The sequence below is a fragment of the Taeniopygia guttata genome, chromosome 4 (assembly GCF_048771995.1).
Source record: "Taeniopygia guttata chromosome 4, bTaeGut7.mat, whole genome shotgun sequence".
Lineage (NCBI taxonomy): Eukaryota > Metazoa > Chordata > Aves > Passeriformes > Estrildidae > Taeniopygia > Taeniopygia guttata.
In genome coordinates, this window is record NC_133028.1 from 51,864,348 (window position 1) to 51,892,201 (window position 27,854).

General features: G+C 36.8%; 1 protein-coding gene across 6 annotated transcripts in view; it reads right to left on the bottom strand.

Annotated features, from left to right (window-relative positions):
- The window catches only part of GRID2 (glutamate ionotropic receptor delta type subunit 2), a 678,572-nt gene that overhangs the window by 270,893 nt on the left and 379,825 nt on the right, over positions 1-27,854 (bottom strand). For all 6 annotated transcript variants that reach the window (XR_003960108.4, XM_030271715.4, XM_030271714.4 and 3 more), the window contains exon 3: positions 13,494-13,778. Coding sequence is in view for 5 of the 6 variants with exons in the window: in XM_030271715.4 (XP_030127575.2) it covers positions 13,494-13,778 (285 nt within the window). In the remaining variant the exon portion in view is untranslated. The remainder of the gene's footprint in view (positions 1-13,493; positions 13,779-27,854) is intronic.

Genomic DNA, 27,854 nt, shown 5'->3' on the forward strand with positions numbered 1-27,854 from the left:
AATACCATGAACTGGAAAGAAATGGTATTTTAGGTATTTAGGCTATTTTAGAGATTCATCACCAAGACCTCACTCTCTAGACACTGCTAAAATATCAGTATTACTAAACACTTGTAGGATAGTTTAACTGTGAATAAAATACATGCATGACCTAAAAATAAAGTTCCATAAGAGAATCAGATACTAATTACAGATTCTATTTAATATCTAAATCAGGAAAATTAGATTCAATCTAATCAGAGGTGTTAGAAATTTTTGGCACTTTAAATACCAACAAGATTATTTGAAGTGCTACATATATGTCTAGTTTTATGCAAATGATAAAATAACTTGTTTCTACTTTAACCCCTTCATTCTAAAGTTCCTGAGGCTCACACACTCTGAGGATTACTCAGGATCCAGACTAATTTAATCAAATAATGGGTAAAGCTGACTAGTTGAAGTCAAAATCACTGAAGCCAAAGGAACACATGTAGATGGGATCTAAATATGCTGTCAAAATATCAGGAAGAAAATTTACTCATGCTGCGAAAGCCTTTTTAAAGACTTAAATTCAGTCTCATAAATCACTATATTTTCTGACACCAGAACATGGTAAGCAGGAACCTCTAAACAAAGTTTCATAGTCAAAACAAGAACATAATTTCACTTGACCTGAATTTATAAACACACTAGAGTTATTGACTGATATTCTGCATAACCCATATTGACACAGAAGCCAGATTAATGGATCAAATAATTTTCTTTGCCATGAAGATCTGCATATAAAAAATGAAACAATTATGTTGATTCTTCACTAAATGATGGGACAAAAGAGATCCAGTATTTTTCTCTACATTATTAGGTGACTGTGCCAACTCTATTGCATCTGTGTGATATGCTATTAGGAAAACACCACAATTCTAATGGAAAATGTACCAAACCAGGATTCCCACTTCTTTATTATTTCTGTCTTTGGCACTGGTACAACACAGAGACGTGGGCAGGAGATAAATACAAAATCTGGTTATACCTTGGCTTACCCTCAGCAGAATGGAGGTACTCACCTGCTACTGTGAAACAGCAGAAAGCACATTAAAACACCCTGCAATTTAAATGCTATTTAAAGCATGATGGTCCTTCCAATATTTCAGCAGCGAGTCACTAGCAGCGATCATATTCATAGCGTATGCCAAAGAACAGATGCTGCCAGTGAATGGGCAGCATTATCCTTCCTGCGTGGATTGTCTGCAAGTGGCACATATCCACACCCAACTGTGGAATCATCATTCTAATAGATAAACTCCTTCTGCAGAAAAATCTGGCAAGCAACCTGTGGCACAGATGGCTTTGCTAAGGAGACACAAGACTGTTCATGTCTGGAACACAGGTGTTTCTTGCCCTGAATTTGCTAGCCAACCAACCTGTTGCCCAGGAAGAAGTCACATTTCTACTTTCTATTTAAATCAGATGAGTCACAGTCATTGCTAGAAATTCAGAAGAGTTTCCCCATTATTACCAGTATTAATTATTCTCCTTAGTGATCAAAGCCAAAATTAGCATGTAGAGACAGATAATGCTAAGGCCAAAGTTGCTATCTCCTCTACCAGCTACCAGCTTAATACCATTATTGTTTAGTATTGCATTTCCTATTTTTTACTGGACAGCCATCACTTCCAGACTACACACATGTGCACAAGAACAGAGTACCCCTCTGTATTCACCATCACCTATAGGTTTAAACCAGGCTGGAAATTTATAAGAAACATTCCCAAACATTGTCCTTACAACCAAAACTGTTCTCAACTGAAGAGACCATGAAATTGGCTCGGAAATGCTAATAAACAAAGCAAGTAAAATTTATCAAGGCCTCTGTTGGAAATGTCCTTTCTGAGCATATATAACCATGCCACAAGGCAGAGGTCTACAGGGAGGTCTTATGGCCTGCACTGGTGGTGCACAGCTGGTCCCACACTGGGCACACCAGTCTGGCTACAGTCACAGCTGAGACACACATGCAGAGCAGCCTGCAGAGGAGAGCTCAAGGCCCAGAGCTGCTGAAGCTCTGCAGACCTGGTTGATATATTCAATTGCAGGTACTCAGTGTAACACTGCTCCAGCTCAGATCTGAATTCAGGTGACAGCTTCACCAAACTTGTCATTACTGTGTCAGCTATTGTGCATTCTGACCTAAGAAAGAACTTAGGAAATGAAGCATGAACTCACACACCTTCTTCTCACTGAACAGTCTTTATGATACTGAAGAAAGCGCAAGAAACATGTGGGTATCTTAAATACAGAGCATGCTCAGGAAAAGTGCCCTTCACAGACTATAGGTCTAAATCTTCTTAAATGAGCAGCCTGGCAGGAAGACTCAGACCTCACCTAACATAAACCATAAGAACCATTTAATGGAAAAGTTCAGGCACATGCTGTGACTTGTGGGGTTGTTCAGAGCAGGGCCAGGAGGGGGACTTGAATGAGCCTGTGAGTCCCTTCTAACTCAGAGCATTCTATGATTCTTTCACAAGGTTTTGTTTAATCATGGGACCAGACGTCAGATCATTTTTTTGTTCTCTCTGACCTCCCATAACTTTCCTTTACCATCTCTGTTTTATACAGAAGGAACAAGTTCCGTAATCCATTTTGGAGAAAACCTAATAATTAGGGCATCCTAGAACAAAATATGCTGGCTTTCAGGAATCTCATCTACCAGGATACATATGCAGTGAAGATTTTATAACATGAATAAAATGAACGGCAAATATTAAATAACTCATAAGCTAAGTACCTCTTACAACTTTATTAAAAAGAAATATTTACAAGTAGATGCAAAGTTCATAATTTTTTTTTTCAGATCACACTATTATCAGGAGATGAGAAAGATGGCACTATTCACTAATGGTAATAAATTAATCCATCCACCTGTATCATTGTGTTCCACCTAAATCACACGCTGTGCACTTTGGTTATCTCAAGCCTGGCTTACAGTCATTAGCTCATCCTCCCTCAGATGGCATTTCAGATCTGAGAACATTCTCCTCAGAGTATCTGGCTGATAAATACCAACTGATTCAGCTGTGGTGGTAAAGGTGAATGTGCCTGTCATAAATATTCACTGGCTGATTTACACAAAAGACCACCTTATTTGTACAGATGATGAGAAAAGCCATTGTATAACAAATAACACCGTTCAAATTCTTACCAAGAACAGCTTTACAATTTACCACAGTGATTCTTTCTTCCACATCACTGGCTAACATGACAGCAACTATTAACTGTGGTAATGCACTGTACATGAGGGAGGTGTGCAGCTTCAGCGGGACTCTGATGTGCCCTGGCTCTGTGTAACACAAAGACTTGTGCAAAGCGTTTGCATTCCCATGCATGTGTTGATCTCTATTAACATGGTTAAGATCCAGACAGAGGAAAACAATAATTTAGCAGGATGATTGAGTAACAGTCCTTCCTTTTACTTTCACAACAATAGGATTTCCTCTCATTAATCTTATATGTGATTTGTTGTACTTCCAAATAAAAATTAATTTAAAAAATAATCATCCCAGCTCTTTCATATTATCATTTGGGAACTAAGAAGGACCAGTTACCTGAGCAATTTCAACTGGATGATCTAACCTGGGAGAATATAGAAGTAGTTCAAACTCATGAGAAGTAAATTCAAGCCCAAATGTTTAATTACATACAAAATCTCATTTATAAGAATTTCTGCAGCCTAAGAAGTGGACATAAATCTTATGAGAAATAGAACATTTGTAAATGGCACAAATGACTGGGGTCTTTCCCACCTTATTTGCAATTTTCTGAAACTTTACAACATAAAAATAAGACAACAAATTGTCTCCATTTTTTTTAGTATCAATGAACTGAAAAAAATAAAAAAATACACTTGTATACTTTTTTCTTTTCTGAAGATATTTCCATTTCAAATTAAAATATAGGTGGTTTCAGTTTTTCAAATTTTGTTGTTTGATATGAAATATTTTGGCACTATTAATGTCTATCACTATTTTAAAGGTTTGTTCAAATGTCATTCACATTAGCAACTTTTTTGTCACATTGTGAGTTATTAGAAGTTCTCCTTTAAATAAACAAAATAAATACATATAGTCTTGAGCAGCTGAATCTGTGTTAGGAGAAAGACAGCAACATTTGCAGTTTTTAAATCCTACAAGACTTTGGTTTTGAACCTTACTGAGAGTTGACACAAGATGCTTCCTTTGAGTTTCTTTTTTCCTTTTTTTTGAATGGAAAGAAGGAGGGAAAAAAAGCAAAGAATACAAAAAATAAATAAGTATGAAGCTAGAACTAATCCTTCAGAGTATCTGCTGTTACTGTAGCTTCTTAAAAAATAGAAAGGAAGTCAGATTGTGATCACTTGTGAAGGCTGACATGGCAATATATTCTATCCATGTACTTTATAACCTGCTTTCTATCTCTTCATTCAATTCCCTTTTGACTACAGTTTGCTTTAGAGATTTCCAAAAGGCTTCTATGGGCTGTCTTTGAGTGAAACAACCTCTTGCAAAGAAATGAATTTTCCCTGCATAGTGCCTTCAAATCATGCCAAAGTTTAAAAATTATGTGCAAATCCTGTACGACAGAACTTTATATTTCTGTGTAGATAAAAGTCTTTATTAAATAGCAACTACACACACACATATATATATATATTTTTTTTTAATAAGCCTGTCTGTATAATTCACCAGCTCTCCTTGTAAGTCACTGCTACTCCCTGCTGGTTCTGATAAGCATGAGGAACTGTGCATCCCCTTCCAGGGAGGTGGAGTAAAAAACAACAAATAGAATGTCCTTGCAGTGAATAATTTGAGAATATTTGACAGGCTGAGAAGGTTGGGGTTCAACCTGCAGAAGAGAAGTTTGTGTGAAGACCTCATAACGTTCAAGTACCTTAAGGGGGGCTACAGAGGAGCCAAAGAGGGACTCTGCCCCAGGAACTATAAGAATAGGAGAAGGAGTAATGAGTTCAAAAGCAAAAACGGATGATTTGGATTAGGTATTAGGAAAAAACTCTTGACTATGAAGGTGGTAAAGCACTGCCATAGGTTCCCAGAGCTGTCGGTTTCCCATCTCTGGAGGTGTTCAAGGTCAGGTTGGATGACATTCTGAGAAATCTGGTTTAGTGGAGGTGTCCCTGCCCATGGCAAGTCATTGGAATGAAATGGTTCTTAAGGCCCCTTCCAAGCCAAGCCATTCCATGATTGCATGTGTGTTACAAAGTTCCTTAAGGCAAACTGTTCTCTGCCTCTGCATCAATATCTTCCTAAAGAACATTGCCAGATTAAAAGTTTACAGTATAGAAAGAGGAATATTTTATGAGTGAACTGTGAAGAACATAACCTACAAAAGTGAAGCTGATAAACTAAGATTTAGGAATACTGCTATAAATACTTTCTAGCTCTTTCCTGTCTCTCTGCTTCTTTTTTCTTGACTGGTTAAAACTCTTAGAGACAATTTTTCTTTTCAATTTATGATTAATTGACATTTACAATGTTATTATGTCAAACTCATGCTTTTTTTCCCAATGCTGATATAATTTCTTCAATTCAATGTGCAAAAAATACTTTTCTCAAAAGTTTCTGCATTTGATTACTGTTAATTTATTTTTCTGCCAAAGTATAAACTTACAAACTTAATACTTCTGAGAAGACAGAACAATGTCTTGAGAGTTGAAAAATACTTAGCAAACAGTGGCAACTATCAGTATAGGTATTCAATTATTGTTTAAATAAATCACTGTTCTTCTGATGCAGGTTGCATATTCAAACAAAATCTCTTATCTCTGCAAAACCTCAAAATAACACCTCGTTTACAGAGTTTTCCCACTGCACAGATATTGGGAGAACACCTACAGTGTTATTTTGGCCCCAGCTTGCTAGCACAAGACAGGACTGTCAGGCAAAACCTTTGAATGTTTTCCCCATCCCCTCCCTAAGGACTGCAACATGAGGGAGTGACAAACACTCTCTTATCTTCTTATATATTCCCTTATAGTTCCCGCAATACATTCCTCCAAGAGTTCTGTGGCTGAAAAGTAGAAGCATGTCCACTTTTCCACTAGAGAAACTTTATAGAATAATTCAGAACTTGAACTATTTAAGGCTCACCCAAATTATATACTCAATTTGCAGTGGTAAAGTCAATCAGCAAATGCAAGTAGTGATAGAAGTGCTCACCTGACACACTAAAGTTACACACATGAAAATTAATGCTCCTTTCCTTATCTGAATGACGTAATAAATACTAATGGAAAAAAAAAAGTTCAGTAATGAGCTTGAATTAATTACATGTTTATTGAGGCACAGTGAAGCAAATGAGTATGGGAAGCTGGCAAAGAGCCAGATGAGTAATAAACAGTTTTAAGACTGTCTGGAGACAGACTTGAGAATATTATAGTCATCAAGCAGCTGAAAACAGCCTCAGGGTAATTATAAGCATTTGCAATCGATTAAAGAGAGCATGATTCTTTTATGAGTCTTTATTAAACTTGCATTAAAACTTAAAGCGATTAGAAAATGTTATGGTTTCAAGCACATCTATGTCAGTGGTCATCATACTTATTTCTGGAAAATGTGTGTGCAGTAAAGTGATCCATGGGATGACTTGTTTTATACAGATTTTAAAGGAAAGGCTGGGAATTTGGGACCCATACATACATTTGGACATCATCTCAGAATATTACCCCTCTTAAAATGCAGGAGGTCGCCTTTCTGCAAGCAGCTCAGTCTTTCAGATTCCACGTATAATCCCTGTTTTGCTGGGATCTTTCAAGAACAGCACTCCAATTCTATAGAATTACACTCAATTTATTTGAAAACCACTGCCTTTCTGGGGTAGGGATGGGGATAATGCTCTTTTATCTTCATAGTTTCACAGACTTGTTTAATTAGGCTGAACTCCTCAGTAATGCAAATGTCACTGCTGTCTCTTTAAGATTATGTTTTATTTTGTCTCTTTCTCCAAAATCCTCTCTCAAACTGAGCTTGAGACACCTTCTACTGGCCAGGTACCTCACACCACTGCCTTCATCCTTTCCTTGTGCAGAAATAATGTGGAACATTTGTATATGATAAAGGGTAAAGAAGGGAGATCCATTAGGAAATTTTTAAAGACAGATGCCCACTCAAGTCTTCCTTACTGCTAACCTCCTCCCTTCTGCTCCAGCCAAGTCTTGAGAATTACTTCTTCAACCTCTGCTTCCTACAGAAGCCTCACAGAGCAAATCCCCTTCATAGCCTTAATGCTTGCTTTTTTTCTCTTCTTTACAAAAGTTAAAATTAAATTAACACCTAAGAGAATGGGAAATATCCATTGCCAAATATTTGCAGTATTAGTTGGAAGGTCAAAAAATTGTAAGGAAAGATATTTTAGCTCTGGAATCAGTAAATATTTCGTAGATCTCCAGTGATGGCTGCATATCAAAAGCATGCTGGGATGAAATACACAAGGTTAGGCCAAAAATTGGGAAAGGGAAGTGGGGTTAAGAATTTTTTTCTTTTAATATAAATTACAGAAGGGTTTTAAAATGTTAACATCATCACAATAAAATAATCTGGATGGAGATAAAGTTAATTCTCCAGAAAAAAAATCTTATTCCCTCAGCTTTTCAAAAAGAAGATTGCAGATTCTTTCTCTCTACTTTAGCAGCAACAAAACATTAAAAATAAATGTTTCCAAACAGCTCGACTTTCTGTCTTTCATCTTAGAAATACAGAGACACCTACACTGTAAACTGCACGAAATTCACAACTATGTTTTTGCAGTGATTGACCCGTTTCTTCATAAAGAATTTAGTACTACAGAAAAGTATCTAATTTTTTTCCTGGAAAATACAGTGAGTTGTAAACTCCCCAAGAGTAAAACACAAATTGCAAAAGCTTGTTCCTTGTTGATACACCACAGAGATAAAACCCAACAGTATGCTGGGATTGCAGCTCAATCATTCGGCCTATATGGCCTGGGCTCACACATTGTAGTCTCAAATTACTGTTTAATTCCATGAAATGTGTCTGTCTTTTTCATGTTGAGGGTTGGCCACTGTCAGGTGCCAGTCTGTGGATCAGGTAGGATTTGCTGTTTCCAACTTCATCTTGCTCGCTTTGAACTTGAAACCATAAAGATTAATAACTTGGCAAACTTGCTCAAAATGTTTACATATGGCAGTGGTTCTTTTTATAAATCCAAACTTGGCAGCTTCCAAAGGGATAAGTTAAACATTTACAGTGTCCAATCTAAAAGTGCCTTCACTGAAAGGGTGCTGATGCTCCTAAGGAGGAACTGAGACAAGAGGAGGAGCTTCCCAGTCTATACATCTGCTTGTGAGAAGGAGATGCACAAACAACCTCTGCACATTGTAGTGATCCTACACATTGAGCTGAGCAGTCAAGAATGAAGCGAGTAGGAGATGATTTGGCTGCTTAAATGATTTGGCTTCTACACACTGTGTGGATAGTATTTTAATAGCAGATTGAGAAAGGCATCAGTCTACTGCATAATTCTGCTGCTTTTCATGCCGCCTACTCTTTATCTCCACACGAAGACTCTCTTTAACAGGCTTTGAAGAAGTGCAGAATTGTTCTTGAATGCTTTTAATATCCATGTATTAAATTTTCCTAAACAAAATCAGATGTCATATCCTGGACAGGCCCTATCTTGTTTTACCAGAAGGAGCAAAACACACTGAATACAAGGGGACTGACAGCATTGGGAGTTTGCTCTAGATCATGCTTGAGGAGTGCAAGGATTGGGGAAAAGACAACTTGTTCTGATTTTCAAAACTTAATCTGAATTTATACACTAAAGGTACAATTCTAGTAAATGAAATACACTGAATATCACCTAAGCCTGCCTACTTTAAAACATTCTTTTTTCTTACATCTCCACTCATTAATTCCTACTGTATGTTGGCCTTACATTTGTTACCGGGTATTGTAAATGCAGGTGAACCCAGTGGAAAGAAATGATGATGTCTGACTCCAGTTCAGAAGGCTGAATGATTTCTTTATTATAACTATGCTATAGTACATTAATATACTATTTATAGGAAGATACTAAAACTACATACCTACTTTCTCTACCATATCTAACTCACAACTTGTAACTTTCTTCTGGAGAGTCCAGCCACAGGTGGATTGGATTGGCCATCAGGCTCAAACAATCCTTACCAGAATTCAATCAAGCAATCAGCCCAGGTAAACAATTCTCCAAACACATTCTACATAGGAAAAACAAGGAGCAGAAATAGAAATCGTTTTATCTTTCTTTCTGTCTGTGCACCTCTATGAAAAATCCTGAGAGAAATGTGCTTGCCACATCTGGGGAGGCTCTACCATTTTAAAAAGGACTATGGCTTTTCTGGAGTCTTTTTTAGCATAATGAAGTCAGCAGTAGGAAAATAAGGATTTTTACAATTATCAAGGTGTCCTTTATTTTGTTTAAAATAGTCAGCTTATCTTCAAATTTATTGAAAAAGAAACATAATTTTAAAACTTAGATGTCAATTATTTCAGAAACTTATTTCTACCTCACTTTTTCAACATCCAGTTAGCTATGACTTAATGAAAGAATTGCTTCTCTTGAAGATTTAACTTTCCTTGTCAGTAAAGAATCTTTAAGTAGACTTGAAGTTTCTAGGATGTAGATATTAGTACAGTAGTGTTAAAAGAGTAAAACTGAATAATCTCATCTACTTATATTCAAAATCAGAATTTGAGATTTTTAAGTAGGATAGCATAGGGGAAATTATTCTCAGCTCTGCAGAAAACATTTCCATTATAAAAATTCTCTGATAATGAAAAGCAATGTATGATAGACTGCAAGATAAAATTCAAAAGCAATTCTATTGATAGGATTTAAAACCTTTGATTTTGATAAATTGACACATAAAGGTTTGCAGCTTATAAGAAGGTGCAAGGCAACTGGTTTAGTGCAGTATGTACTTTGAATGAGAACCCAATTTTACTGTAGGAAAATTTATTTTAAATATGAAAGTCTTATTTTCTTCCACAGAGCAGAATTATTGCTGGAAATAATTTCAGTAATACAACTAAAGTATTTTGTTTCAAATAATTAAATTAAATGACTATACAAAATAATTTATTGGAAAGGAAAGTAGTGAAATTCTGCTGGTGGCTGGAGTCAGTCTATTAGTGTTTCCACATTTTCTAACTTAGAAAAATATGGCAACAATGAAAAAAAAAAAAAAAAGAACACACACCAGAATCTATATTCCCATTTTTTGTGAAGTGTCATTTTCTGCTATGGAGACCCTACTTCATGTTATGATACACAACTTGAGAAGGAATGATCACTGCACACGAAAAAATATCACCAGGGCAAGAAATTGCTGCTTGCACAGGTGTCAGCTTTGCAGACAGCTGTGCACAGCATATCAATAACCTCTTCCTAATATGAAACCAATTCTAATGCAGGTATCGAACTCCCACCTACTTTAATGTTTAATGCTAAGTGTTCTATTAAAATGTCTAATAGTAACTACTGCAAGTAGTTGCACCAAGCAAAGCTTTTAGCAGGAATTTTATTTTAGGTCTGTATGAGCTGAGAAAATAAGTAAGTCTCACTGCAGCAGAACCTCTCAGGAAAGCTGAGGTACAGGACCGGGGTCTTCCAGAGGAAATTGCAACCAATCTTAGCTGCACTGATGCTGACGAAATGAATGGACTATTCCTGGACCTCCACTCCATATCTGCATGCGCAGTATTGACTTCTTTCTAAAACAGGCATAGAAGTTAATGGCAATGTTCCCTTCCTCAGGGTCTTCTAGAGTTCTTGGGCCAACTCTCTTTTTAAAAATTCAAACTGATGCTTGAATAATTTTATTTTGTAAAAATATTTCACATCTAGCTACCCATCAAAAGAATGGCTTTCTCAAACACCACAGAATCAAGAAATAATTAGAGTTGGATGGCATTTCAGGACATCACACTGCCCAACCTGCTGCTCAAAGGATGGTTAATACTGAATTCAGATTTATCCACTCTGTAATCCACTAAAAAAATGATTCCAGTTCCTCTTTTCATGCCATTAATTTCTTTGTCCCTCTCTCTGTGCTAGTTCTGCTTTCGACAATAGAGAATCCAGGAAGATAACATATGACAAATGCTTTCAGTTTATCAATAATAGCAGGAAAAGGGGAGAAAGTTATATAATTTGTTAATATTTATAACAATCTGGCAAGATTATTCTCTAGGGGCTAATAATCAAAAAATGTCAACATGTGTCTGTGAAAAACTGCTGTCATAGATCAAAATCTGGGAAGGATTGTGAACAGGCAAAACACAGCGTCAAATGTAATGGTTCCACCTGAAACAGGGTAGCAAAGAATTAGAAGGGCATTCCAATATGAGCAAGAAGAAGAAATGGAGAGCCAGTGATCAAAGGAAAGAGTGAGAGGCCTGAGGTTAGAGATGGTGATCTGAAAATTCTGCTCTGTTTGTTATTAAAAATGGAGGGGAAAACCATCAATGAAATCAGCAACATAAAATTTTATAAAGAAATTGTAGGAAGCAAAAGAAGGATACAGAAATTGTTTGCTGCCCTGGGATGGCTGTTGAAATCAAGGATTTAGCTTGATATAGTCTAAAGAAGCATACCATTGCACAGCTAATAGCTCTACTCTGAGTCACAGGCTAATTTAAAAGTCAGGTTACATTTAAAATAATTTTCTCCATGGTATTAATCCCAAACTATGCACACCCCTTTCCCCCCCCCAAAAAAAAAACCTACCCCCCCCCCCACTCAAAATGCCTAAGCCACACAAATGGTTAGAAAGGGGACAGACTGCTCAGTACATACTAAATGCCGAATGCTGGGGGTTTTTTGTGCCTTTTCCTGATGTTTGTGATGGTGATTACTAATCAGAGTCAGATTACCAGGCTTTCTTGTTTAGTGTGGCATTACTTGTTGACTACTGAATTCAGAATGCCAGAGAGGCTGGTACAGAGACTAAATAGTTGCCACAGGTCAAATCTGAGGATGATGTGTCACTGAATGAGCTATTGCTCTGAAACTAATTCCTTGCAGGCAGGCATCTGTGTTATGTAAGTCACACCATGATGAAGTTCTTACCCAGATATCAAGGACAAAATAGCATGGTGTCTGTACTGTATTTTTAAATTAAATAATTAAACTTTAATAACTTAAACCTAATATTTTCAAATATAATTATTCAAATATATTAATAATAAAATTTGCTTGAGGTGTTTAAACTCAAAAATCCATGCAAAAAAAAAAAAAAGATACCCCTTAAATTAAAAGTTTATGGTTGTCTTCATAAGTACCTGGCAGTTAAATACACAAACTCATAATTTCTGAACAAAAATACTCTGCTGTGAGACTTTTAGATGTTTTTGTTTATCTAGATTTTTAGGGGTATTTTCTTGTGTGGTCCCTATCCCATGGCTGGTGCTTTTAGGTGCTGCTTTGTTATAGAGAAGAATTCTCCTATTCATCACTTTTTAGTCTTCTAATTTAAGAATTTATTATGTAGTCAGGGAACAAAAATCAATAACACCTGACCTGAATGAACCAGATATTATGCACAGTAAATCGCTGAAGTGAGCATTTTTCTATAACTTAAAGATTAAACTTTGAACATAAGTTTTAAAATGCTCATCCAGGCCAGTCATGATTACTTATGAATATTGGATGCATCTGAAGAAAACAGGTCTGGTTGCAAAGCAATTTTTCACAGAAATAAAGGTTGGTAAATTTGTTAAGATAATGCAGCCTACTGGAGAAATCTTTCAAGTTCTCCTGTCAGCTATAGAAAATATCTGGACCAAAACTGGCTGATTCACCAGGCAGGATGGTGCAGTCTTGTGACACCACCATCTGTGTCACACTTACTCTATCACACAAAAACCACCAATTCAGCACCTTTCAGGAACACTGAATGAACTCAAAACAGAGGGAATGTTGCCTTGTCCAAGCCCTCCTCCTCCTCAACTTCTTCACTCTCGAGAACTTCTTTCTACCTCTTTTATATTTATGACTAGCACCTTGTTCTTGCCAAACCTCTGACCTACATTCACCATCGCTTCGGATTCTGGCCAGAAAGTATATGCCAACAAACAGAAGAGATTCACCACACAATAAACAAATCTACAGAATGCAAATCTTATATGTTGCATCTTGAATTGTCATTTTATGTTTCTACTGTCCAAAAAAACAAGAGAGCTTGCTAAAAATGTTTATGCTTCATAACCATGGGTAGAATAGAAAAACACGTAAGATCTTGATTTATCAGCTAACTCTAACAAACACATTATCAAATAAACCTGTAAATGTTGATGGATTTTAGAAATAGATTTCTCTGAGGTGCTGTGAAATGGTGCCAGAACCATAAATGTTCACCGGCAAAACATAATCTATTGGAAGACTATAAAGACGTAACGTGACAATTTTCAACAGGATTATGGATTTGACAAAAATTACCCTGATAAATAAATACTTACCATAGTCATTATCGTAAAAAATGATGAATTTTTGCCAGGCATATTCTGTGACCACTCTCAAGATGACATCATTTAAGTAGACAGGGGGCCGCACAGAGAGTGTGTAGTCGTCGTTGCGGTTGCTCCTGGTGAGCCCGCAGCCACTCCTTGGTGTTCCTGCTGTGGAGCGCTGGATGAAGAGGTGAGGGATGTGCATGGCATCAGCCAGGGACTGCAGGGATCCTGCTGATGTGCAGCCAATGGAGCTGACAAGGGCCAGGATGCCTTGGTTCATCAGGTCACAGGCTGTAAGAAAACACAGCGATATTGGGAGTGAGAGCGGTTCAGTGCACATGGCCTATTTTGCTGTCGAAATACACTGGGAGCTGAAACACAGCAGGTCCAATCAAGGAAAAAAATTTTCATATTAAGTAATCCAGATCTAAAATTCATCAAAATCACAAAGTCTATCTCCTTTGAGGTGTCTCATGGTCTAAACTGGAAGACTCCTGTCCACTCTATCCAGAAAGGAATTTTCCCTTAGAAATGAAACTCATCACTGGATCTTCTCAAAAACACTAAAAACTGATTCTGGCTACGGAATTAACATGACCACCCAAGGAGATAAGCACTCTTCAAAGTCTAGCACAACAGCTCCTTGAATAATACTATCTTTGCTTTATACAGGGAAAACTTGAAGTAACAGCTCAGGCTTGCTGTCAATGTTTGAAGACAACTGAATCGCATTATGTGCATTAACTTGTCCAAGGAAAAAAGAAGTTTCTTCTGGGTCTCACATAAAACTTCCTTTTTCTTTAGAAGAAAAACAACCTTCCCCTCGCCCCCAAGCTGGTCTTATAAATAGCAAAATGCTTTCAAAATTCAGTGAATAATTTCTACACATTTACTCTCCTCACCCCCTTAAGAAAGACACAAAGCTGACTGTGCAAAATGTAACACCTAAAACTAACTAAAGGTCCTATTAGTTAAAGTAGATAGCCCTAAGTACAATGCCAGCGACATCCACATTAATATAATGGTGTTTATGATGAATAATGTTGATGCAATCAACAAATATCAGAGAAATTAAAAATCATTAGGTCCATAATGTTGAAGAGTTACACTGTGAGTCAGTCAAGTGGTTATCCTGTGTTTCTAACAGGCTGGAGAGCTTGAATGAAGAAATAGCATGAACTTGTAGTGTTATTTCCCAGAACACACCCAAGGCAAAATTTTGAAATAGTCAATTTTTCACTGACAAAGTTACACAAACAGTTAAATTGCATTTACACATGTAAATGAGTAATGGGATAGTAAAAACCAATATGTGTTTACATATGAATATCTAATACTGAACTGTACAATTATTTCTTCTGCAGGACTATTCTGCACACAAAACAGGTGTAGGCCAAAACAAGAAACCCACACATGAGAATATATTCACGTAAAAATATAAAAACATATTTAAGTGCCAGACCTGCTGTCTCACATCATATGGCTCTTACTCACAGTGAATAATATTTTAATATTTTACTTTGCAAACACACCTATTGATCTCAATGGGAATATTTACAGTGTGAGGTATGGAGTTTCACATGCAGGCTGATGTAGAGTTTGACTTTGAAGCCAAAGGACAGGACCAGTCATGAGTGCTGAGAACCACCGTCTCCTAAAATCAGAGCATTATTTTTATTTAGAGACAGAGATCTGGAACATACAAGTGTGTTTTCCCAGGGCCTACTCATGCTGTTGTTGCTGAGGCTTTGTCGCCTGTGAGTCCTTCTGAATTCCTTCATCAGATAAATATGGGAGAGAATGTTCCCACACAGAGCTTTCAAAGTGTTTGGCTTAGGATAAAGTGCTCCCACTGTTACATGCTCTAAACACAGCTCAGCTTCTGGACTTTAGGTTAAAGGTAATACATCTTTGATAATTGCAAGTATCTATCCTACTTCAGGAAAGTATAAAATATGATTGGTAATGGGACAAAAAAGTATTGGTAGCTTGCAAGTTTCTAAAATTTGGAACATTTCAAAACAATATTAATAACTATTCATCTTTTATGTTGCTTGTTACAGTCCTTTATCATCACTTTCAACAAAGATAAAATGCTTGTCAAGTTAAATTTTTAGGGAGATGCTGAATCTCTTTCTTGATACAGTTTTCCTGTACCAAGGACTGCAATATCTAGGTTGCATATCCCAGTGAGAATGCTACTGCTTGAGAAAAAAAACTATTTTTTGTTGATATATTGCTAGATATTAATAGAATTGATAGGGATAAAATAAATGTTAGCTTTTGCAAAAGTCTAATTCAACAAAATATTAAGTTTTTTGCCTCTGGTGTCACTTGTTCAAATAAAACATATGGTGTGACCCTCCAGTCTCTGAAATCTGACTTTTAAAAATATAACCAAGTCAAAATGAATTATAGAAATTTAATGAAAATGTCTAAATTTCCAGGCAAACTTTCAGAGTCTTGATAACCACTCCCTGTAATGCCATGAAGTGGGAGATATGCTTTTTATGAAAATTGTTATTGAAACATGAAGAGGAAGAAAACAGCATGGAACATTCAGCTCCACAGGACTGAATGTTAATACTGGCAAACAAACAGAATAAAGGATGAAAATCTTCTCTCTTAACACTGCATCACATTTACTACAACAGCCTCAGGACTGAAGTTGCTTGGGTGTCTCTTTCTTCCATGATATGTTTATAAGAATTGTGTGTGCTGGACTGGGACAATATGCACTTAATTATGCTCAAATAGACTCCTGCACACTTAGAGACTAGTTAATACACAGAGAGTTAGCTGCTGGAAAAAGGACAATATCTCAGAGGCAGCTTTTTCTAGAAAATCAGTGCCTGAGTTGAGAGTCCACCTCTGAATCAGACTGATTGGATTACTCTTTGAATAGAAATATAATTTCAGCAGTAGATACACACACAAAGTAAAGCCTATGCAATATGTAAAATATCATCTATGATATTCAAGAAGTATTTCTCAGCCAAGAAGCCATTTTGTTGTCTCCAGCAGAAGAGTTCATTGGTCAAAAGCACAAAACTGAGGTCTGTGTGTTTTCTTAAGCTTTTTTCCCCTCTAAGTAACAGCTTTATTAAATCCTTTTCTTAGTGTTCCAAATTTTTCAACTGTATCTATCTTACCAATTGATTAAAAGCTATAGTTCACACATATGTGAGATCCTGGTTGAGTTCCTTTCCTGAGCCTGAAATATCCAAGTTTTGTGTTGCCCCATCTACGTTAAAAAAACCCACATATTCATATATATATATATATATATATATATATATATATATATATATATATATATATGAACATATGAATATATATATATATATATATACACACACACACTTGAATGCTATCTTGGCATTCAAAACTCTGTTGCAATTTAATTTACTACAACCCCTCTGCTCGGTTGTATTTCCAAGCTGGTATTTAGTCTACTGCCAATATGATCAAGGAATATTAGTTAGCCATCAAGTAGAGAAATAAAAATATTGCTGTGCCTATAAAATCCTCAGTCATGCCCTGTGGAAATGCCAAACTCAGACGGACCTGTACAGCTCCATTGCAAATTCAACAATGGAAGAGCAAAAGTTCAGTAATAATGTTTCTAAAATATTGATTCAAACTATAAGCTACATTTAAACAGAAGTTGTCCAAATATTAGTTCATCCTTATAATCATGTAGCAGATGTTATTAACAACTGCATCTTCACCAGCTAAAGGAATAAAACTGATCACATTATTTTAAGCATTGCACAAAGAGAATATGAAGAATATCAATAAGATAACTTAAAGTGCTTCACCATTTTATATATATATATATATATATATATATATATATATGTAAACACATACATATATATATACAGCATGTATAGCTCATGCCGGCATGTACTCAGCATTATGTTTAACTCTCTAGCTTATCTTGGTCTTTTTTGGAAATGCAAAGTTTCTGAATTTTCAACACTGGTGGGCCAATCGCCAGTAACAAAAAAGCAATCTTTTAGAGTAAAATCTCTTGCTAGTTTGGCAAGCATATAAAGAAAATAAAAAACAAAATTTTGTGGTTAGTATGCTATTATGTTTTTAATAAAAAGCAATACCAATTAAATTGGAAATAAATAATTTACATCTAGGCTATCAGCTTGTACAAGCATTTCCAGCAAAGCAGAATTTAAATGGCCATGGTAACAAATGTGTCTCTAAAATGGAAACAATAGGAGGTCTTTAAATAACTACTAGTTGCTGTGATATAGAAAGGAAACAAAAAAAAAAATCTATAAATAAGAGCAAGTTAAAGCAGGAATAAATAAAAACACCCAAAAAAAAAGGACTACTGAGATTTAACTACTGATATGAATGTGAGAAATTTTTTTTCTTATTTCTCCCATGTTCTTCTAATAGTGAATCACAACACATCACCCTCATCTGTGAACAGATGAGCCAAACTGAAAAAATCCTAGTGTAGGATCTCTAGAGACTTGGATAGCACTCCAATTTTGCTCCCACTTAAATTGGTGGTTAAAAAAAGTCAGACTAACTCTTAACACTAGTTTTTTTGAAAATGCTAAATCCTGCATAAATAGTGGGTAGGATCCCTTTAAATAATCAGACATGTCTAATTCTACGGTTCTTTTAATCTTCTGTCATTTAGAAACTACCAGGTTCCTTCCAGAAAAGTAGTGGGATTTGACTAAGATGATGATGAGTGAACAAATCTTAGATCTGAACCCTGTTCCCAGAATCATGGTCCCATGGGCCAGCCTCACACCTCAGCATCATTCCGCTGGATGTCCTCTTCAAGGCTGACATAATTTCAATATCAGTGCTCCTGGATGTTTTCCACATATTATCCATGTAATGTAATGCCTCCACGCTATTTATCTGAATGTGAGTCTGGGGAAGAAAACCTCTCTTGACTTATATCTCCTGCGTGGGATGGAGACTAAACAGTTTGTTGCCCTGTGCATCTGCTCTGTGCTTTGAACATGCTCCAAGGACTTTGTCACCAAAAGGGCTCCATACAGTTGGGACAAATTTGCCTTCCTTGGATTTCTGTTGAAGGCGAATACAGTCTTCCACAGAAATATTTTGTATCTTCTTACTCTCTTTTGGAGCCTGTACAATTAACCACCAGATGAATCACAGGATCCCTGGAAGAATATTCAGATTTATTCTGTATTCCATCCAAAAGGCCAGGAACAGAGTCTGGTCAGAAGGCAGGGAAAAAAAATCTAATCCATAGGAGTCTCAGGTTTTCCCCATACAGTAGTAATGAAGATTTATTAATGCATTCCAGAAAGTCATAGTCCCTATTTGTACTAATCCACATCCAAACCAGGATACACAGCTGATTCAAGGGTCAAAACACCTGAGACTCTATAAATGCATATTAGGCAGCTTCTATGTAGCTTTGAAATATAAGCTATTGTTTCTTGTTCATTTTGAGAATATGTTGTTGTCTGGTCCTCTTTCTGAGCTTCAGGGTGCTGATGAAGATCGAGGAACCATAGCATGCAAATTGTCTGTTGCAAAGGGTAAGGAATAAGGTTAAAATCTGAATTTCTTTCACTGTGATGTTCTGCTCACTCCCTAAATACAATTTTTTTTTTGTCTTTGTCATCTTTAAATGCTCCCCAAACCACCCACGAGTACATTGCAGAAAGATAATGTATTCACAAGAAAACAGCCATGAAAAGTGATGAGAAGTTTAAATGGATAAACTACAGGTCTTTCTGTTTGGTGTTCATAATCTCAGATGCAAGCAGTAGAATGAAATGTGATTATTAGATCCATGATCAAGTGAGATTGGCCTCAATTTCCAATAAATCTTTTTAGTCACTTTTGGATGACAATTCTGCTCTTGCAAATTATTTTTCCTTCATAACATAATGGTTCATCCAAGACTTCAAGCTGAATTATTTCTAGAAGAGTGACAGCACATTTTTAATGTATCTTGAAAACTCTTTAGAAGGAAAGAAGGATAAAGTGGGGGGAGGGGAAAGTATTGACTGGATTTTAAAGAATATTCTCCTCTGCAATGCAGATAACAGAGTCTATCCTGTTCCTTTTTTAGATAAGGTTATAGAATTCCACTTCATTTACATCTTCTCTGTAAACGTTAGTAAAAATTTCCCTCCTGCCACTACATTATACACAACTCAGACTAACAGTATTTTAAATTCACTTGTAATTAACCTTTAAGGGATTTTAGTTTGTCCTGACTGTAAAACAAACTTGTTTTAGCCTTAGCAGCTGTCCTTTCTAAGCCTTGGGATTTCCTTGTTTGGGAAAAATAATCCAAACTTCTGATATCTAAAAACTATTACCATAAAGCACATTTGCATCTCTGTTGCACAAAACACCACAACCACTTTTGGAATTTTTAATACTGAAAAGCATTTGAAAGCCTTTTCTGGGTCAGATATTTTCCTGTATACAAGCTTTGCCAATTATGGTAGCCTTAAATCCATCACACTAAAATGCAATAATTAATCTGAGCCTTGAAAAAATGAACTAAGATTCTGCCAAGTTTGGAGGGAAGCACAATTTATACATGAAAGATAGTTTGACGCCATGGCTTGCAGGATTCAGTTACAGGGCTTGAAAGAACCACAGCTTACAAAGGCCACCAAACAGAAAGAAGGCTCCACAAGTTCTCTTTTTGGACAAGTGTCTTGATTTGTTTACTTTTTTCTGCATGCCAACCTTTAGCTCTTCCATTGTATTCTACAGAGGCACAAAGAGGATATGTGTCTTGCTAGTTTAGCACATCAGGCAGAGAAACAGCAGTACAACTTCCTATATTTTTAAAATCTGGTTTCAGTTTATTTTTCATTTGATTTTTTAAATTTGTTTTTAACCTGGCACTCAATAATTGCGCCCAGGCTTTATCTCAGAAAAATTATGATTCCCAGCTTTTCAAGAAGCATGAACTTTTTAAAAAACATTTAGAACCACCCCACCATTTTAAAGAAGTTACACGGCCACAAATATTCAGCTGAAGAGTGGCTTTATATACCATGTCTGTTAGGATGTAAACCTGAATATACTCCCCAAAATGCACAGGATGTTTTCGGGGTACCAATGGTTGAAATGTCAATAGAGACTGTAGTATTGATAGATCTGGAAAAAGGAGACTGTGACAGGCAGCACTGCAGTAGAAAGGTTTGAAATGTATACTAAGAGGTGAAAAGGAGCAGGGGAAAAAAGGAATTTGAAATCAATTAAGGCTAGGCAGTGAGATTCATTGGAGAAAAGGCTAGATACACATCACAAAACTGACCTCTAGAGTACTGGCATCTCAAGAGGGATGTCTGTCTGCAAAGGTAATGTAGCCTATTGGAAAATAAGAAATGCAAGGAAACATAGGCATAGATTCCAAGAATGCCTCCAAAATATTCTCTTTAACTTGTGCTGAACTCCCACCACCATAAGCCAAATCTCATCTACTGCCAGCATCCTTGCTCAAAGTGTTGCATGAGCAATTTCTATTAATCCATTCAGCAAAATGAAAACTTTCCATGTCAAGCGCAATCATTGGTAGATTCCACTTGATTACCTAACTTATGATGAAGGACATATTGCCTCAGTATACAATGATAATTTCATCTCTTACTTTGTTCCTTCACCCTTGCACTCTTTCTAGACCTTTTATTCCTTAACCAGCACTGTTTGAAAAGTTACTAGGCAGCATATACTCTCTGATACCCTTTCAATATCAAGCTTGCCTGCTGCAGAGCAGACAATTACTGCTTAGCAGCAATTATATGGAAACAAAAAGGCTGAGTCTTAAAGCAGCTTAATATAAAATTAATTTTAATCAGAAGATAACATCCTGATAAAATCACAGGGATTTACTCTGTGTTCTCTGGAAGTCTATGTAGATGTGCTGGGGGGGAAAGAAAACACCAACAAAACATATTAAAACCTTGAGCATTAGCATTTATCGTTTTTTGAACCAGCTCAAAATAAACCAGGGTAATTTTCTTGTTAAGAGGATAAAACACTGAACTTGATGACATTTGATAAAAATTGTGCTTTCCTTGCCCCCTGTAAATCAGATTGTCTTGCACTTTTGCCCTCCATCCTTTCTATCTCGGGTCTAACTTTCTTTCCTATTTGATTTTTCCTGCCCTGAGCATTGGAGAGCATTGGCTTTCATCCCCCCCATTGCCAGTTTTCTTCTCCTCAGAATCTGCTCCGGCCAGGCAAAATAATTTTTTTTTTTCCTCTTCATGTCACCTCATCCATCTCTTCTTTTTTCATTTTTATTTTTCCCCACCTACTTCACCTCATTGCCTCCAATGCCCAGAAACAAAACCTAGAGGACCTGAAACTGAACTAAGAATCTGAAGATTGTTGCATGACTAATTTGGGATTAGTAGCCTGATTCCCCTTATGCTTTGGTGATTATGATATTTTGACACCTTTGTGAAACACTTTTCCATGATCTAAATGAAAGAGATTACACTTGTGTTCCCCACACCAATTTTTTTTCAAGGTTGGAAGGCCCATTTCTGACAATAACTCACATCACCATAGTTGCTTTACATCTCTCTTTTCTGAAAGGTTTCATAGCCCCCCTTCTCTTGCCCAAACTATTAATATGGAGACAACAGGCTCTGCTGGAGAGATACAGTGGGAAGCACAATACCACAGCATAGTCCAGGGCAGACAAAAGAACACACAGCTGGTAGCATTAGTTTAATTGGAAGCCCTACAATGGGAAGAGCTGCCTGTGCTGCCCTGGATGAGCTTGGCATCCTTCCAAGCAAAGATATTACTGAACAACACTGTTCAAAATAAGACCATCCCCCAAATGAAAAGAAATCTGTGAAAAGTAATCTGGGAGAGTTTTATTTCCTGCAGTGCAAACAGCAAATATTCAGGGAATGTTCTGCTATGGAGACAGCTAAGCAACTTTTTCAGTCTTGTAATGTGACATTGTAGACCATGTATTTTCCAAGCTTAAAAAGGTATACTTTTATTTCTTAGAAGAAACCCTCCTAACAACAAAAATAAAATGAACCAAACAAACAACAAGAAAAGAAAAAGGAGCCAATTCTACCAGATGAATGAATCAAACAGAGCAATTTAACAGCAAGCAATACGAATGCCAGATCTTGCATTTGACACAAAAAAGGAAACAGACTCTACATCAAGATAAAGAACTTTGCATGAGAACAAGCAGAATGAAAGGGAGGTGGTACATCAGTTGCAAAAAAAATACATGGCTGTGAAAAAACCGAGAAGCCTGTAGGAGTCCAGAGCATCAGTTCCATTAGCAACTTAGCCACTCAAGAAAACCTCAGATGAGTCAAAACAACTATCACCATTATTATTTGCTAAGAATAGACATTCTGCTTGTTTCACTGACTGACACACAGAATAACAAGCATGATAAGAATTTAAAAAATACCCTTAACTATTTTTTTATTTGCAGCTAAGAAAGTACTTTTCAAAGATGCTCAGCATCTTCATCTCTATTTCACAGAATAAAAAACCCCAGATGTGCCAAGAGGAGTTTCTTGCCCAAGGTCAAAAAGCAAGGCAAGAAAATTGTTTTCCATGCCAAGCTCAAACAAGCAAAAAGGCTGAAAATAAAGTTCTTTGTTGCAGCTTTTCATATCTGTTTTGTGCATTACTGTGCCATTGAAAGTGTTCTATGTTCTGAGCCCAATGTAACAATGTTTTATGAAAACGAAAGATTTTGAAGGAAGGCAAGACAGCCTACAAAACAGAATTAAGTGACACAGACTTTCAGATCCAGAGTGACCCTAAAGCAAGACCACTGTTGATTATGAGAAAATACTGAGACACGAGCATTCCATTTAATGGACAGTGAAATGCGGAAAAGGAAAACAGCTGTAGGTGAGATACAAACTATTGATGGATAACACAAAAAGCAGACATGGAGAATGCATTATAAGCAGAAGTATTTAATAAAGGAGTAAACATTTTACAAGGAAAATTACAAATGAGTATTAAACAGAAGGGAAATTATAAGGTATTGACGTAAGGGGGGAGAGGGTGGAACTATGCATGGAAAATTGAACTCCTGAGCATATGATCATGAGTTTTGGAAAAATATATAAATACTCATATCAGAGGACTCCAGCATCTCTGCTCATATTACTTAAAAACATTCTTATTATGTTTTATGTTATACCTGATGTGCAGTGTGATTGGTTCTAACAATGTTAGATAAGCCAAAATTTCACTAACAACCATGTAAAACCTTGAAATCCAGAACAGCATATTGACAAAGAGCTGAGGGTGCAATGCTGACATAGTGAAGATATGAATTCAGAAATGTTAAAACACTCCTAGTGAAAGGCATGGACATAAAAAAGGGGACTCAGGACTTTGCAAGTAAGAACAATAAAGGAATACAACGAGGGATGACATCAGCTTTGAGGTAATAGAGAAGGATGTTTAATGTTAGTAATTGATGAGACAGTAAGATGTGCAGTCGGGGAGTAATAAATCCATTTTGATATCAGGGAGGAGGAGGATGCAGGTTGCTGCTGTGTGGGAGTAATGGAACAGCAGAAGATACAGCAAGGAGGACAGTGGCACTGATACTGTACTGTATCTACTGAAGTGCAAATAGCCAATGCATTGATAGATGTGTCAGCCAAAAGGGCACTGGGGAAAAATCAACTTGGTGCATGTTACAGACAAAGCAGCAGCTGGGCTTGGCAGCAGCTTCAGCATGTGAAGAGGAGAGAGAAGACAAAATGTGCCCAAGTCTGAGAGTCTATTTTTGCTCTTACTCCAGGAATAATAATGGTGCAGTGTTCCTTTGGTGCCAGTTGCAACCTTTTACTGAGATTGCTTTGACTGTAATGGCTTCAAGAGATGCCAGGAAAAAAAGGTAATGCAGCTTTTCTTTTCCCTTGACTTTTTCCAATGTCACAGAAAAAGAAATTTGCATAACTTCAAAATGGAAAATATACCTTTTCAATAAGGACCATTTAAGTAATACTAAACACCTAACTCTAATTGAAACCAGCAGTTGTTCTAAACCATTCACACCATGGTAAAACAGGATTGAAATGAAACTTAAACCCCACCTTTGACACTGGAGAGACATGTTCAACAAAAAAAAAAATGCCCAATGAACTATTAGAAATCAATTGACACAAATCCTACTTGGAATCCGAGAGAAATTTTTCCTTTGCCTTTAAAGAAGCATTTTAAAATTGTATGTCTCCCTGACAAACATAAAACCATGTAGCTGGTTTCAGCTTCCAAAGCTGAAGCAGAAGTCGTTTTGCTTGGCTGTACAGAACAAGACAGCAGTGCCACGTGCAGGAGCACCAGGTGGAGTGAAGCAGTAGGACTGCTGAGCCTGCTCACTTGCTTTCCCCTGAAATGGAAATTACAATTTTTTTCCGTGATCTCTTAAAAGCTTTTAATTGCTATTGGATCTCACCCGTGCTTACTGTGTAGCTTCAGATACCAGTAAGTCTATTCTTCCACTGAGGACTTTGGTCCTGTGGTGCAGCACTTCATTTACTGACATGTTTAATTTCTCCAGCTCCTTCATGCTGCCACAATAATTCCTCAAAACAAGAATATTGACTCCACTACAGGATTCTGCCTTCTTTACTTGTTTTGTATTGGTAGTACCTCTCAAGTAGCAACAAAGCTGGTCTGTCACTGCCAGATATGAAAAAGAGGGGAGCCAGGCCTAATTGTGGATTGCACATAGTGTCATTCCCTTTGACTCACTTTTTCCATGCATTTACCTTGCATAGCTTGCAGGGATGCCTAGAAACTGGCAATAAACCAGAGTGCCACATAACACCTTCTGATCTGCAGTACTGCAGGTATCATTTATGGGAAAGCATAGAGGCAGAACCAGAGAACTGACATAAAAAGTATTCTTTTCATTCAGACATGTCCAATACTTCATAAAAACAAGGAAATGTGGTTATTTACATTTAACCACAAGACCTGAAGGACATAACAGACTCAAAAGCACATCTGAAGGACTGGAGTTACAAAAAAACTCTTATTCTGCCTAGTAAAACTCTGGTACCTACACAAGGGAAGTGGCATTGCAAATGCCTCTTTGATATTTGAATCCTCTGCATGTGACAGTAAAAATGCAGAAGTTTCAAAAAGGCTTTCTTAGGACTGAGTAGGGCAGGATTTTCTTATATCACATAAGCACTGTCAAGGATGTTGTAGCAATGCCTACATGGTCTTTGTGCCGTTGGTCTGGCCAAAGCACAGAAACTGCCAACCTTTCCCACTGCCTCCCATTAGTGTGTTGCAAGAGCCGTTCCACAGGAAAAAATAAAGAAGGTCAGTTTTCAGAAATTTCATTACAGATGACTAGATGTCAAGAGTAAATAAATTCAAAATTCATTTTAACACATGAGTTTGCATAATTCTAATACATTATTCCTTTGTCTGTGAGTGTGTTTCTGCAGAACTTGGATAAAATGGGAGGCTTAAGCTTAGCAAATAGCCCTGATCGCAATTCACCAGTTTTGAAAGGTGTGAAGTTTTCTGACTTGCAAGAGTTATGCATGATTTTCACTTAGGAATTAGTGAGAAGAGAGCCAAACACATTCTTCCATTTCTCAAGTTTTATTCAGTCAATTATCTTCCTTTGTGTGCAGAGGAATTTCAGACTGTTATATATACTAAGGTGCTGATAGTTAGCCAGTATTTTGCTTTCATTCTCTCCCCATTGCTGCTTTTGATAACAGCTTATTTTTTAATTTCAATGTAATGAATATACTGGAGATTTTTTTTCCCTAGCAGTTGGTTACATGCATTTTCTTATTTGGTCTATCAGCAGCACCCATGCACACCAATAAGTATGCACACACAGAAAATATGACATGACTGGCTCCAACTTCTCATGCACAAAAATATTCTATGACAAGATGCATGGACCAAATGCAAAACCAAGAGAAAAACACATCCTTCAACTTGAATAACATAGTCTCTATCATTTCTGAAAGATGCCTGCACTTCAAAAAGTCTTTAAGACATCCAACCACAGAAAAAGCCTAAGGTCAGTGCTTTGTAAAGCTTTAAGAAACACCGGCAAATATTTAGCATTAGTGCAAGGGATGACCAAAAATCCAGTGACTTTACCCCCATAATAGAAAATTAAAGCCTTTTTTAGCCTTGACATATGAATTAATGCAGCTTTCATTCCTTGTTATTTTGTATGAAGGCAGATGAGCAATGTCAAATACTATGTAAGAGGGTGATTCGCACACATATGAGGATTGTCAAAATACCACACTTCCCAAAGTAAGCAACAAAAAGTGACAGAGCAGGAAGGGGAAAAAGGAAATCCTCTTATTCTCAGCATCACAGTAATTTCTAAACACAAAACTAATCATTGCTGAAATCCAGGGGTGTCAAATAAAGAAAAGCAAGGAGTAAGCCTTGTATCTTTATGCATCTCTTACGTTTGCAAACATCGGGAACTAGCAGAATATTTAAAACAAGAAAAAAAAAAAACCACAAACCCACAACTAACAAACAAAATTAAAGACACAACCCAGCCTTATTCTCAAACTTTATCTATTTGAAAAATAAGGACAGTCTTGGAAATACAGTAAAAGTCCTGTTTAAAGCGATTTTCCCAAAAGCTTCTTCCAGTGAGTAACACTTTTTCCTATCAGCTCAATTTTTTCTTCTACTGCTTTTTGCCACTTGGCACTTAAAGCATCCAAGGATCTGAGGTTTTGGTGGCAGGTTAAATTGTGATTACAATTACTTTTAAATGTCTCAGGTCTGCCTTCCAGGATTGGCATGATCAGTATGCCTTATCCCAACTCCTTCTTGAAAGGTCTCGCTTCTCCAAGAAATCATTTTTCTTGAAAGGAGAGGCAGGTTAGAGCCTTGAACAGACCTATATGGCATACTTAACTCCTACCCATGGACACCCACCCTTCCTAGCAGAGTGTTTCAGCCACAGTTTTACCATGGAACTCATGTTTACCTCATCCTTGATGTTTCCCATAAAGACAATTACCCATATCCATATTCTCCTGCCTACACTGTGATTTGGAGTAAAGTCCTCCAGATCAACTTTCATGGAAGAACCTGGCAGATCAGTTCCTTTTTATTTCCATGTACACATTCCTGGGAAGGTACCAAATCTACTACCAGGAGATAGATTTTAAGCTTTCATTGGAGAACGACAATGAAATGTACCATAAAAGCTCTTTGAAGTGGCAGGAAGTTTCAGGGGGCTGCAGTCCTCAAGCCATCCTCTTCTGTCACCTGTTCTAGAACCCAATCCAGTTGTTTGTCAAAAACAACAAACAGGTGTGCTTTGCAGACCACAGTTGTACCACTGAGGTACAA